This window comes from Talpa occidentalis, unplaced genomic scaffold (assembly GCF_014898055.3).
Source record: "Talpa occidentalis isolate TD23 unplaced genomic scaffold, MPIMG_talOcc4v2.1 talOcc4.18, whole genome shotgun sequence".
Classification (NCBI taxonomy): domain Eukaryota; kingdom Metazoa; phylum Chordata; class Mammalia; order Eulipotyphla; family Talpidae; genus Talpa; species Talpa occidentalis.
Genome location: NW_023601851.1, coordinates 18,058,588 through 18,073,092, shown reverse-complemented (window position 1 = coordinate 18,073,092; position 14,505 = coordinate 18,058,588). Strand labels below are relative to the sequence as shown.

The following is a 14,505-nucleotide window of genomic DNA, read 5'->3' as shown; positions in this document are numbered from 1 at the left end:
AATGGAATAGAGGGTGCCTCCATCCTGCCAGATACTTCCTGCAAACATCCCCATTTTAGAAGTAATTGCCTCTTCTCTGAAAAATAAGCAACTGCTGCCCAGGCCAGTGACATCACAAAATGCTTCCCTACACACACACCCTGCTCTCCAGAATGCATGTAATATAAACACACACCTACTTACCCCACCCCCCACAACCAATCTGTCATTCCTAAGTGATGTCTCAATGTACTTACATGTTGGATTACATATATATCAAATCTAAGACAATGTCTGTTTGAAGGCCACAAAAAGGCCCCTAACTGTAGTGTTTCAAAGATCCTGAAAATTGTATTGCTGCAGGTAAACCAAAGGCAGAAATACAGTGAGTATTAGTTAATGGAAGTAACTAAGTATTATCAATTGTCAGCTCTATGGAGAATTTATCCAGGGCCAACCAAGGGGAGGCCCCTAGACAGGAGAGGCAAGACAATTTCTGCATGTGAAGTCATGTGAAGAATTTATATTTTTCTTGTGATCATGCAGAGTGTTACAACAGAGGATAGCAGGAACCTCTAAAAGAGGGTCTAGTGTCACTTCAGGGTCCCCAGAGATAGTTTAGGTACAAAAAAATGGATGGCAAAGCACCAATACCATGAAGTGTTTTGCAAAATTCTTCAAAATACTCCGGCAATATTTTGAAAGCACTCAATATTCCGGGCTACTAAGAGAACAAAAAGTGTGTAGTTATTGAAAACAGTCAAAACTATTTCAGATATAAGCTATCGAGAACAGCGCCTGCTGGTGATGTAACATTGTGTAGACAACCACCTGATTGTTCTCATCTGTTACAGAAAGCCTTAAAATGGAGGAATTGGTTAATGCTGATGGGGGACAACTTATGATTAAGTACATGTCCAGATGACTACATTAAAAATCAATAAGCTTGGGGCCTCCCCGGTGGCGCAGCAGTTGAGCGCTGGGTTGTGAAGCTGCCTGCGGCCTCTGCGGCGCCGGTTCGATACCCGGCTGCTCCCCGGCCACCAGAGGAGGGTCCCACATGGCGCGCAGACCTCTCCTGCCGCCCGCTGCTTCCCTCAGCAGTGTACTTCGGTCCTTCTGCCTGCTCTGCTCCCCACTCCGGCTCTGGTGAATCCTCTCACCCTCCCGTGCTTCTGACTGTACCCAGTGCATGTATAAACAATAAATAAAAATAACATGCCTCATATAAAAAAAAAAAAATAATCAATGCATGGACCTCCCTGGTGGCGCAGCGGTTGAGTGCTGGGTTGCGAAGCTGCCCGCAGCCTCTGCGTTCCCAGTTCGATCCCCAGCTGCTCCCTGGCCAACGAAGGAGGGTCCCACATGGCGCACAGACCTCTCCTGCCGCTAGCTGCTCCCCTCATCAGTGTACCTCGGTCCTTCTGCCTGCTCTGCTCCCCGCTCTGGCTCTGGTGAATTCCCACCCTCCCGTGCTTCTGACTGTACCCAGTGCATGTATAAACAAACAAAAACAAATAAATAAAGATACATGCTTCTTTAAAAAATCAATGAGCATTATTTATATATATATATATATATATATAAAGTTCACATATAGTCTAAATAAGACATTTAGATAGCACTGTATGCTATTTCATAAAAGTCAGGATTCAGGCATGTAAGAAGCATTCTGGACCTTCTGATACCAGAATCCCGTAGTGTCAAACACAGAGCCTCTTTACTTAGCTAATGTGAATGGATGAGAATTCCATGCCCTTTTGTGAAAGTCACCTGCTCTTTCATCATGTGCCTGTGAAGATTTCTTTTGGCAACAACATCAAATAATATTCATGATCTCTATTACTACTCTGAAGAACATCAGGACTTTAATAAACTGTCAATGTATTCCCTAAGGACAAAAGGATGAAACGATTTGAACTTCAGCATGTTTCTCTGTCTAATTTCTATGCCAATTGGGTGATTTAGATCAATCTTTTGAGTCAACCAAACAGCATATCCATTCACATTTTCTTCATACATGATATATGACACCACCTTAAATTTGCAGGAGCAAGTCAGATGTGAGCAAATCCATCCATTAGAGAAGGATCCCTTAGATGTTTGAGGCAGCAACAATCAAACACATGACGTGACGTACATGAGAAAGTCATAGAATGAAGTAATTTAGGTGTGAATTACATTCATCATGTCTATTCATATCTCAAGTATGGCTGATAAAAAAGGACATAGAAAATAACTATACATGACCCAAACCATTGTCTTCAAGTTTTATTTATGTTTTTTAAAGATGTATTTTTATGCATACAAGAACTGGGGTATAGGCCAGAGGTGAGGGGGGTGAGAGGATTCACCAGAGACAGAGTGGGGAACAGAACAGGCAGATCCACTGAAATACACTGCTGAGGGGAGCAGCAGGCAAGACAGGAGAGGTCTGCTGCTCCATGTCGGTCAGCTCCCTGGACAGGGATCAAACTTGTGCTGCAGTGGCTGCCAACAGCTTCACAAAGCTGCAACTTAACCCCTTGCACCACCAGGGAGGCCTCCTGAACTTTTAAATTATGCTAATATTTAGTGTTTTAATCTTGGTTTATGCTCCATGACCATATTCTCATTTTAGGTTATGTCTGGCCAAGTGGAATTAACTTACTACTGCACTGCAATGTCTCAATATGCATCTAATTTTCATTATAAATTACTTTCTCCTATTTTTGCTTCTTTAAAGTTTCCAGTATGAAAATCTTGTGGTTTCATAATATATATTTGGACAATCCATTGGTCACTTTCATTTACGGGTTCTCTCACTAGGCACTCTGATGTTTAGGATGATTTGACTTCTGGATAATCACTGCCACTTCTGGTGAAACTTCTGGACTTCTGGTTAAAGAGACTACAGTAAAAAAAATGACCTTTGAATTTTAACATTTCTCTAATGTGAATTCTGTGATGTAGAATAAGACTTGACTTCCAGTTAAAGGCTTTGCCACAGTCTTCACATTTGTAGTTTCTTCCCAGTGTGAATTCTATGATGTTGACTAAGATATGACTGTTTTTTTAAAGACTCTGCCACATTCTTAACAGTTCTAAGGTTTCTCTACAGTATGAATTCTGTGATGTCGATTAAGATGTGACTTCTGGTTAAAGACTTTGCCACATACTTTACATTTGTAAGGTTTCTGCCCAGTATGAATTCTATGATGTTGAATAAGTTTTGAATTATAAATAAAGGCTTTTCCCCAGTATGAAGTCTGTAATGTTTAGAAAGATTTGACACCCAGTTAAAGGCTTTGCCACATTCTTCACATTTGTAAGGTTTCAGGCCAGTATGAATTCTCTGATGCTGACTAAGACTTGACTTCACCTTAAAGGCTTTCTTACATTCTTCACATTTGTAAGGTTTCTCACCATTATGAACTCTCTGATGTTGGGAAAGGCGACACAAATATAGAAAGGCTTTACCACAGTCTGGACACATGTAATGCTTTTCTCTAGTATGACTTCTTAGAGGTCGAGTCAACTGTGAATGCCAATAAAAGCCTTTACCATGCTCTCCACATTTACGCCATTTCTTTCTCTGATGTTCATTAAGGCTGGAGCAGCATGTGTTATCTTTGCCATAATCTTTACAATTGTAAGGTTTCTCACCAATTGTCTGATATTGGAGAAGGTTTGAGGACTCCTCAATAGGATCCTGTGTAGATTTTTCATCTTCCTTTCTAATTCTCTGATGTTGAGAATGATTTGACACAAAGTTTAAACCTACCCCATGGTGACAATGTTTTGAATAATCATTTCCATTATGGACTAGGGGACTTCCCATATGTTCCAATATTCCTCTCTGAGAACGTGTATTGGTAAAAATGCCACATGGATCTTTGCTAACAGAAACATATTTATATATACATGCAACACACATAAAATGGAGTTTTACCCAACATGGTTTACACACTGGATCAGTTTTTGCAGGAGAAATTTTACTATGGATAATTGTCGCTGCTCGGCCATCTTCATCGCAACAACTGTTGTGCCCTTCACATGCCTCTTGACATGTCTGATCTTTCAATAATTCTAAATTCTCAAAGGTGTCGATTCCATCTCCTCCCGGTCCCACATTTAGGAATAAATCTTCTGTGCCTGACTGTGGTATGCAGTCCTGGTCGTCTTGAGAAGACATGGCTGGGAGACAGCAAGGAATAATTACCGCACTCACAGCACTCAAGACAAAATAAAATATTTTAACTATTTTATACACAAAATTAATACCAAATAAAGACCCCCGGCCTGATGTTAGACAGGTAACATGAGCACTAGACAGCAACACACATGCTTATAAAAGGTGATGTCCTCAGGGAAAGGTAAATACATAGCAAACAGAGAAAAAGGTATGATACAATCCTATAGCAAAAATACTGTTTCTGCTTGAGAACTTAGAAATGTTAAACAGTTGGGTTTTGGTATGCAGTTGAATGTAATTGTTTTCAGTTTAGATAAGGCTGAATAACTTTTCAACATGGTATATAATCCCCATGTGACAAAAAGATACCAGTAAAATACATGGAAAAGGAAATGAAAACAGAGAATGATGTCATATGTAACAGGTTGGGTGACAATGCTTTACAATGTTTGTAAATAAGATTACAAACCAGTATACCTCAATTAGCATATAAAATGAGAGAAACTGGAGGGAAATCACCCACAAGAAAGGAAGAGAGGAATAATACAGAGCTGTACTAGGGAGGAAATGAGGTATAAAATGGCTGAGAATACAGGAATCATTTTTTAATAAAGTTAATGCCTTCCTTTCAGAAATACATTGTGTGTAAATTAAAGTCCACATGAAAATGACAAATATGTCTGAAGGAATTAAAAATAAGACCAATTCAATCTTACCTATATGAAACTCAACACAGACATCAGCACACCATGTAGAACGTAAGGTTGGAACTAGATTCTATGAAAACTGATCCATGGAGTCACGTTGATCACACTAATATCAGAAATATATATGATCTGAGTTTAAAGACTCACAGGATGAAAAGAATGCCCCAAGAACATAACAGAAAACTACATGTATTGGGAAGCACTGTAATATAACACATGCACTAACATGAGGACCTGAATGTGTGCAGCACACAAAGACAGAACTGAATGCAGAAGAGGAAAACATAAGATCAAGGAGGGGTTCAAGCCCCAATTGCAACTGGAAGGAAAATAATGGTATAAATTCAGGAACCGGAGTTGACAAACAGGGGTGAAAAATAATTCTAAAGAAAGGTGTGGTATATACACAGGGTGGAATACTACTGAAAAAGGATACATCTGGCCATTTGCAACGACAAGGATGGAATATTGGGGGAGGATGATGCTCAGTGAAATGAATCAGAAGGGGAAAGACTTACTGGATGAATTCACTCCTGTTTGGAATATGGAGAAACAAAGCAAAGAAACTGACAATACAAACCAAAATGAACTCGAGAATTAAGACTGCAGAAGTGAGGGTACTGAAGAGGTAGGGACACTGGCTGTGGGTACAAAAGTGGGAGTGGATTCAAAGATCTACGGTGAGGCCCATAAGTGCACTGGTGGTGGGTGTGGTGGTGACAAACATTTGAGGTGATGAGAATCTATTCTCGAATCACATAGAGCAAGGTAAACTCGTGTTTCCTAGATTCTAAATAAGAAATACTGAGACACTGAAAGGAAGCAAACTTCCAAAACATGTGGGATTCAGAAAATAACACTAAGAAGTAAATTTAAAGCATTAAACAATTACACTATCAATAAGAGGGATCTCACCTGAGCAACATAACTTCACACCTCCAGGAATTAGAAAAAGAATAATTTAAGCTCCATATTGGCAGAAGGAGGACATTTAAAATGAAATAAAAAATACATAGATGTAACATCATGGCCAAAAAGCAGGTGCTTCTCCATGAAAGGAAGTCTGGATTTTGAAAGATCAACAAAATGGACAAAACCTAAGTTCAATTCAGTAAGAAGGAAAGGCAGAGGACTCGGTGTCCGAGAGGAGACGCCCCCAGGGAAAGTAAGACTAAGACTCCAGGACAAAATAGGAGCATGTCTGCAATCCCTGAAACAGAGCTTCCTAGACATATTTAGGATGCTTTCCTGTACCACTGCACCTGCCAGCTGCGGCCTCTGCCAGATTCATTCCACCTACCTGGGAGGAGGACGGGATTTGCACTTCTCTTCACATCCCAGGGCTCCACCTTTTGCTCCAACAAGACGACCAGGTCAGGCTTAGACATAGCAAGACCTGTTTATTAGGACAGGTGATATGAGATGGCCTGCAGATTTTCAAATTACCAATACAGGATTGTGCTCAGTAGAGAGGAGAATACAGAAGGTTCTAGAAAAGGATCACTGCAAATACTTTTTCTGACACCACCTTTACCAGAAATCATTTTCATATCCTGGGGCCTCCCTGGAGGTGCAAGGGGTTAAGGAGCATCCTGTGAAGCTGTCCGTGGCCTCTGTAGCGAGATTTCAATTCCTGGCCGGCCAGGGAGTGGCCTACATGGCGAGGTGGACGTCTCCTGACTCGACCGCTGCTCCCCTCAGCAGTGTGCTTCGGTTGATCTGCTTGTTCTGTTCCCGGCTCTGTCTCTGGTGAGTCATTTCACCCCTCACACCTCTGGCCTGAACCCCAGCTCTTGTATGCATAAATAAATAAATCTTTAAAGAAATAAATTTTCAATACTGAGAACCATTTCCAGACATCTGAGTCATAGGAATGTGCAATAACACACTGATTTTAGCTTGTAATAAGGAACTGATTTTCTTGAATGAGCACTAATAGAGCAGGCTGCAGATCACCTAAGAGAGAAGTTTAAGTCATGATCAAACAGCATGAGACTTTCTTTCCAACAAACTCACACTGTTTTTCTGAAAATCAGGGATGTAAACGTAGCCTACAAATCTGGACATCCAGGAGCACACACACATAGCACAGGAAACGGTGAGGGCAGATGAGGAAATCTGGAGGGATATTCTCCTCACCCAAGGATGCCAGGTTCCTGTAGGTCTCTAACATCACGTCTCGGTAAAATTCCCACTGTGCCGGGTCCAGGTAGTCCTGCTCCTCCTGCAAGAATTCTACGGCCACATCTCTGAAGGTCAAGGGTTCCTGAAATCAAAATATACAGTTACCATGTGGCCAACAGCGGAGCTCTGAATAGGGTATGAGGTGAAAAGAGAGTTTTGAGAGTATCCTCATGGTGGCACAAAGGGTTCAGTCTCAGCACTATGAAGCTACGACAACTACCGAAGGACGAGTTGGATCACTGACCAGGGATCTGACTCACATGGCGCAGCAGACCTCTCCTGTATCCCTGCTGCTCCCCTCAGCAGTGTATTTCAATAGATCTGCCTGTTCTGCTCCCCACTCTGTCTCTGGTGAATCATCTCATCCCCTACCCAATGCCCTAACCTCTGGTTTACATATAAATAAATAAAATAAATCTTAAAAAAAGGGAGACCTGGTTCTAAGAGAGAAGAATGCCCTTATGAGACCCATGTTTACACACTAACAGTCTAATGCACCCACTGAGCCCAGAAGATCACATATGCCCACAGAACCACCATGGACGCTATAATTTCATTGATGTCAAATCTGACCCAGGGCACACATTTGTACAGCAGGGAGGCAGGACAATTGGAAAATTCATAGTAGACTGACCTGAAAGACTGGAAGGAAATTGTAAATAATGATCAAATACTAAGCAGAACAACAAGAAAACAATCATATTTGAACCCTTGGTGTCCATTATATATGTTGAACTATGTTATCACTTTTTACAATTGAATACATGATAAAATTTGTTTATTTCTCTGAAAGTATAAACAAGTTATGAAGAGAACGTGTGTGAAAAGACTGGCATTTCCATTGATATTCATACCAAAAAGAATGAATAGCTGTGATTATTTCATTCAAGTTAAAGAAGGAGGGGCCTCTCTAGTGGCACAAGGGGTTAAGAGGCAGCACTATGAAGCTATCTGCAGCCACTGCAGCATGAGTTCGATCCCGGCCAGGGAGGTGACCCAAATGGCGCAGCAGACCTCTCCTGTCTCGCCGCTGCTCCCCTCAGCAGTGTATTTCAGTCAGTCTGCCTGTTCTGCTCCCTACTCTGTCTCTGGTGAATCCTCTCACACAACCCCTTCTGCCATACTTTGGCCTGCAGCCCAGCTCTTGTATACATAAATAATAAATCTTAAAAACAAAAGTTAAAGGAGGTGAAGGACCTGAAACACTGAAATTATAAAACTCTAGTAAAGGAAACAAAAGATAAGAGAAATAGAAAGATGTCTGTGCTCCTAGGTGGGAAGAAATAAATCATAAATGGTTATTGTCCAGAGCTATTTACAGAGCTAATACCTATCCACATACCAAGGAGGTTTTTCATAAGGAAAGAGAACAATCACTGCATTTATGTGAACCCACAGAAGGTCCCAAATAGCAAAAAAAAAAATCTTGAGAGAAAAAGTGAAATGTGTGGGCCTACCCTGGTGGCACAGTGGTTGAGCGTTGGGTTGCGAAGCTGCCTGCAGCCTCTGCAGCGCAGGTTTGATCCCGGCCACCGGCGAGGGTTCCACATGGCACACAGACCTCTCCTGCCGCCCGCGGCTCCCCTCAGCAGTGTACTTCCACCCATCTGCCTGTTCTGTTACCCGCTCTGGCTCTGGTGAATTCTCTCACCCTCCCTTGCTTCTGACTGTACTCAGTGCTTGTATGAATAAATAAATAAATCTTTAAAAAAAAAAAAAAGAAAAAGTGAAATGTAACGATTACACTTCCTGACTTCAAAATATATTAAATGCCAATGGTAATGAAAACATTATTTTACTGGAACAAAACCAGAACTCAGAGCAATGGAAGGCAATTGAAAACTCAGAAAGCAAATACTATAAATACGAAGAGTTCACCTTGGACAAAGGAGCTAAAATCATACAATTCAGACAAGACAGCCTCTTTAATAAATAATACTGGGATGGGGACCCCTGGCGGCCAAGGGGTTAAGAGTCAGTGCTATATATACAGCATGGCCATTCCAGGCCAGAGAGCTGACTCACATGTGGCACAGCAAACCTCACCTGTCTCCCTCACTGCTTCCCTCAGCAGTGCATTGCAGTGGATCTATGTGTTCTGCTCCTTACTTTCTTTCTGGTGGACCCTCTCAAGCCCAGAACATCTGGTCTACACCCCAGTTCTTCCATGCATAAATATATCTTCCTAAAAAATGGTTTCAGGAAACATGTATAGTGACTTGCAAAACTAAGAAGCAAGACCCATTCAAAACTCCATACAGAAAACTAATTCCAAATGGCTGAAACGTTTGGATATAAGAGCCCAAAGCATGAAGTACTGAAAGCAAATAAGGGGTACACTATAGGACAGCTGCTACAAAATGCATTAGGGAACACAACCCCAACACCAAGGGAAAGAAAACCAGATTCAACATGTGGGACAACACCAAACCTAAAAGCTTTTGGAACTCAAAAGAAACCAGCATAGAAACAGAAAGGCAACCTATAGAATATAAAAAAAAATATTTGCATGTCACACATCTGACAAGGAGTTCATTCCAAAATTTATAATGTTTCCGGGCCTCCCTTGTGGCGCAAGGGGTTAAGACACAATGCTAGGAGGCTATTCCCAGTCACTGCAGCATGAGTTTGAGCCATTAGAGCAGTACAGTCCCTACAGATAACGGTGCAGAGATTTCTTAAAGAAATAAAAATATTAATTCCATATGATCAGCAATACTTCTATTAAGTTATTTACCCCAACGTGAAAACTCATTACAAGATTCATCTACACCTAAGAGCAGAGCAGCACTGTTCCCAACTGCCCAGCTAAGCTAAAGAAAACAAATCACTCACCAGAGATTTATCCATTGTCCACTGCTCTCAAAGATGCCAGAGGACTCTGGAGGCGGCGCTGGGAGAGGTGATGGAATCCTGCAGGAAAGGACTGAGGCAGCTGGTCCCGGGGCCTGGAGTCTCCTGTCCAGAGCGCTCCACACACTGCCTGGGAGAGCAGAGTCACTGCGCGTGACAGCTGTGCTTACACTCTGAGAAGGAGCAGGAAAGGACCCACTAGTCCATTATTAATACTATTTGGGTTTACAATTTACCGTAAGTTAATAAAAACTGATGATTCCTAGATGAACTAGTAGTCCATGTGAAGAACTAAAAAGAGTTTCAAAGATGATTAATCACTTAAAAAGGGTTTTCCCTGGTGGCCAAGGGGGCGGAGCCCAGCGCTGTGAAACCGTCCGCAGTCTCTGCAGCACGGGTTTGATCCCCCACGGCCAACCCGGGAGAATTCCACATCTCGCAGCAGAAATTGCCTGTCTGGCCCACTGCTGCCCTCTGCAGTGTATTTCAGTCAGTCTGCCTGTTCTGCTCCCCGCTCTGTCTCTGGTGGATCCTCTCACCCTTCCGTGCATCTGGGCCTGTACCCAGGTTCTTGTACGCATAAATAAATAAATCTTAAAAAAAATCACTTAAGGGCCTCCCTGGTGGTGCAACGGTTGAGCGTTGGGTTGCAAAGCTGCCCGCAGCCTCTGCAGTGCAGGTTCGATCCCGGGCTGCTCCCCGGCCACCAGAGGAGGGTCCCACATGGTGCACAGACCTCTCCTGCCGCCCGCTGCTCCCCTCAGCAGTGTATTTCGTCGGTCTGCCTGTTCTGTTCCCTGCTCTGTCTCCGGTGAATCCTCTCACCCTCCCGCGCTTCTGACTGTACCCAGTGCTTGTATGTATAAGCAAACAAATAAATAAATAAATCCTAAAAAAAATTAAAAAAATGAATTAAAAAAATTGGACACAATTTCAAAGGAAATGGTGCACCTTATGCACTTCTTTGGCAGGACGGACTCTCCCAGGAATGGTTCCGAGAGCCCGGCTTCATGTCCTCGTACACCCCGGTGCCCATGCCCTGGATGTGCCTGGGTGTCCCCCCAGAGAAAGAGGGCGCACACGCACGGGAGGAAAAGCACTTTTCCAGGGGTCTGGCCTCCGGGACATCGTCCTCCTGGGGAGACCCGGGGTCACGGGCAGGCACGCGGCGGGGCGGCGGCCACGATAAACGGGCACAAAGGACGGGAAACTCTTACCGCCGGGCTGGTCAGGGCCGGGACCTCCGCAGCCCGCGTGTCCTCGGGCCACGCCGCGAGGGACGCGAGACCCCGGAACGCAGCCCCGTCCGCGTCCGGAGGGAAACGGCGCGCGTGCTCCAGGGTGAGCTCGGGGTCTCCAGGAGAAAACGCTCGGGGACCCGCGGAAGCCACACCCCGGGGCGGGCGCACGTGGTGGGGGGTTCCGCATCCCACGACAGCCGTCCCAGGGCGTCACAGCGCACGGAACTCCCGGAAACGCGGAGGGGCGGCCGTCGGGGGGCTCCCCCGTGTCCAGGGCAGGGACCCCGCTCCCTCGCCCCAGCCTCCCGGCGGACCCTCCGGCGCCTGTTCCGGGCCACGGGCCCCCTCACCCGCCTCAGGCCTCCCCTGGCGCCTCCCCTGGCGCCCGCCCCCGCTCCCGCACGCGGGTCCTCAGCCTCACCCCAAGCCCAGCCTCGGCTACAAGGCCGCTCGCAACCCGCGGCGGGGAGCAGCGACCACGGAGGCCCAGGGGCCCCGGAAAGACGGGGAGGACGCGGGGCCGCGCCTGCGCAGACGAGGCCTGCGAGGCAGGACGCCCCTGGGCGGAGCCCTGGACAGGAACCGCGTGTCCTCAGGAGACTACATTTCCCACAATCCTGCGCGCCGCGCGTCCGGGAGCGTCAGGGCGCGTCCTCCCCCAGTGGGGCTCAGGGACATATTGGGTGGTGGGGCCACGTGAGCGCGGCCTCGCAGACTGCCCGTGCGCCGGAACCGAGTCTGTTTGGCGAGGAAAAGGAGGAGAGTGTTTTGATGCCAGAGAAGTGGGTTCCTCTCACTCTGCTCTCTCCCTGCGCTTGGGGAGCTGCACCCCCAGGAGGGTGTTTAGGGCACACTCCCTGGACAGCATCTTGAATAAACCCATGTGAAGGCCTTTCTTGTGTCATAGCTTTGCCTTTCTGGGCGCTGGCGAGGGTCCCACATGGTGCACGGACCTCTCCTGCCATGCCCGCTGCTCCCCTCAGCAGTTATTTTGTCAGTCTGCCTGTTCTGCTCCCTGCTCTGACTCTGGTGAATTCTCTCACCCTCCTGTGTTTCTGACTGTGCCCAGTGCTTGTATGAATAAATAAATTAAAAAAATAAAATAAAAGTTAAAAATAACCATCTCTGTGAACATCTAAACATTTCCTGTGAATGTTAATATAAAGGCACAAAGTTGCTTTACTACAACACAAAACAAAACAGAGTACCTGGTTTTGATTTTCTGATTGAAATTTCTACCCCAAACAAATTATATAACATTAAAAGAATAGATTTCCTATGGCCAAAACAGGTTGAAAGGCAATCAGTAATGCGTCTTTCATATTGCATGACTTTTTATATTCATGAAGAAATATTTGGTAAACATATTCAATTAACTCTAGATGAAGATGACAGCTAGTAGCATTTAATCTACCATTTAGCCTGCATTCTACTGTTGTTCCTATAACTATGTGACTTATGTGGTACTTTTTGAACAACAATGCTTTCTAGATGTCATCACTTTCCTGGAAAATCTATTTATCAGATGTGAGTGAGGGACATGTTTTAGTCACTTCAGCAAGACTATCACTTTGAAAATAAGGATTCTGCTTCTACTTTTCTTCAGTTTTTACTTCTCCTTGGCACAGGCCATAGTCATCTGGGTTCTTTATTTTTTTTCTTTTTTTAAAGTCACATCATGATCATTGTGGGGGAGAGGGGGGAGATACATTACAGGAAATTCTTTTTTTTATTATATTTTATTTTTTTTAAGAGGCATGTTTTATTTATTTATTTGTTTGTTTGTTTATACATGCACTGGGTACAGTCAGAAGCCCGGGAGGGTGAGAGAATTCACCAGAGCCAGAGCGGGGAGCAGAGCAGGCAGAAGGACCGAGGTACACTGCTGAGGGGAGCAGCGGGCGGCAGGAGAGGTCTGCGCACCATGTGGGACCCTCCTCCCATGGCCGGGGAGCAGCCGGGGATCGAAGCGGCACCGCAGAGGCCGCAGGCTGCTTCGCAACCCAGCACTCAACCGCTGCGCCACTGGGGAGGCCCCCATTACAGGAAATTCTTAATTAAACATTACAATACAGGCTTCTCAGAACCTCGACAGAAATAGAAAACTGGCTCACCCTTTTGTCCAACTTTAAATTCTGCAATCCAGGCCGTGTTAGTCACCATTAAAAAGCAATTTTTATATCCTCTGAAATCATCACTCCTGATAGTTTCACTCCACTCCTCGGAACGAGTGTTTCAATGTGATAATTCATGGCATTGGACCATTTTATCTAGTATTTTAGTTTTAGCTATCTCATACTTACATAATTGGAGTCCCAAGTATGTATCTTATTCTTTTGCTTTCTTCCCAGTGATTCCCACAGGAGGATATATAACTGCACATTGCAAACTGCCGAGATGTGAGCCCCCAACCTGAAACTCTGGGTTCCATGGCTTTAGAAACTACATTCTCCGGTTTCCTCTCCTGTGTCACTGATAATCCCTTTTTCTGCTTCACAATTTGCTGGGTGCTCTTCAAGTCATAGTTTCTGGTGTGAGTGGGGTCACAAGACTCATCGTTGGAAGACTATTCATATTCTAAGTAACATTCTATTCAATACCCTCTCATTCTATCACATTTGAGTTCATCAGCTGTTAAATAAATATACCTTCAACAGACAGGCACAACCTCTAACCCAGATAGATTATATAACTATATACAGTGCATGTCAAAATGCAATTCATCTCAAACTAGAGCTCGACAATGAAAAGACTCCATCTCCATAACTAAGCCTTGAAAGCACGCACTCTGAAATAACCTCCATGGTTTTCTCTCATCCTAGCTAAACATTCTCTGTGGCTTTATCTCACTATTTGATATACTTATTTATTGCATTTTCCTTCCTCACAGAACATAATTTCAATAAAGCACAGAACATTTCTTTGATTATAGTATTTCACAAATACAAAATTTACCAGCGTCTAACACTTCCCATGAAAGTGCTGAAAGAATAAACAAATGGCTGAGGAATATACCTGAACAAAAACGGTCCATTGAGAATGCAGGAATATTGCAAATATGGAAAACATGCCTAATGCAGAAAAAGTTAGAGAACAGTCAGGAAGGAGACACCAGACAGGTCTATGAAAATTAACCACCATTCAAAAACTAGGGGAAGACTGACAAGAGTCATAATTGAAACTGACTGATGAACATGTCTGATTCAGGCAGACAAACTGTCCAAGGTTTGGGGATTGGTATAAGTAGCTCCATATGGTCAATGTCTGCCAGTCTCAGTTCCTTCCAGCCTCCCTGAAAGATGTACATTGACTGACATGAGAAGTGCTGGTTTTGGGGTTCTTTATGGTCATTGGCTCTGCTCCCTCC

At 44.2% G+C, this 14,505-nt stretch overlaps 1 protein-coding gene across 5 annotated transcripts; it reads right to left on the bottom strand.

Annotated features, from left to right (window-relative positions):
* Positions 1–2,152: 2,152 nt before the first annotated feature.
* On the bottom strand, positions 2,153–11,598 carry LOC119250747 (zinc finger protein 43-like). Of its 5 annotated transcripts, none has more exons than XM_037518369.2 (5): positions 11,560–11,598; positions 9,880–10,027; positions 7,000–7,126; positions 6,161–6,256; positions 2,155–4,155 (listed from the first exon to the last, which is right to left on the bottom strand). In XM_037518369.2, the coding sequence occupies exons 2-5, from the start codon at positions 9,892–9,894 to the stop codon at positions 3,074–3,076; spliced, it is 1,320 nt and encodes a 439-aa protein (XP_037374266.2). In that variant the 5' UTR covers positions 9,895–10,027; positions 11,560–11,598; the 3' UTR covers positions 2,155–3,073. The 5 variants fall into 5 exon arrangements, with proteins under 5 accessions (XP_054553707.1, XP_054553705.1, XP_054553706.1 ...); XM_054697729.1 differs by having other exon boundaries at positions 9,880–10,070; positions 11,560–11,589; XM_054697732.1 differs by lacking the exons at positions 7,000–7,126; positions 11,560–11,598 and having other exon boundaries at positions 2,153–4,155; positions 9,880–9,898.
* Between the last annotated feature and the right edge of the window lie 2,907 nt (positions 11,599–14,505).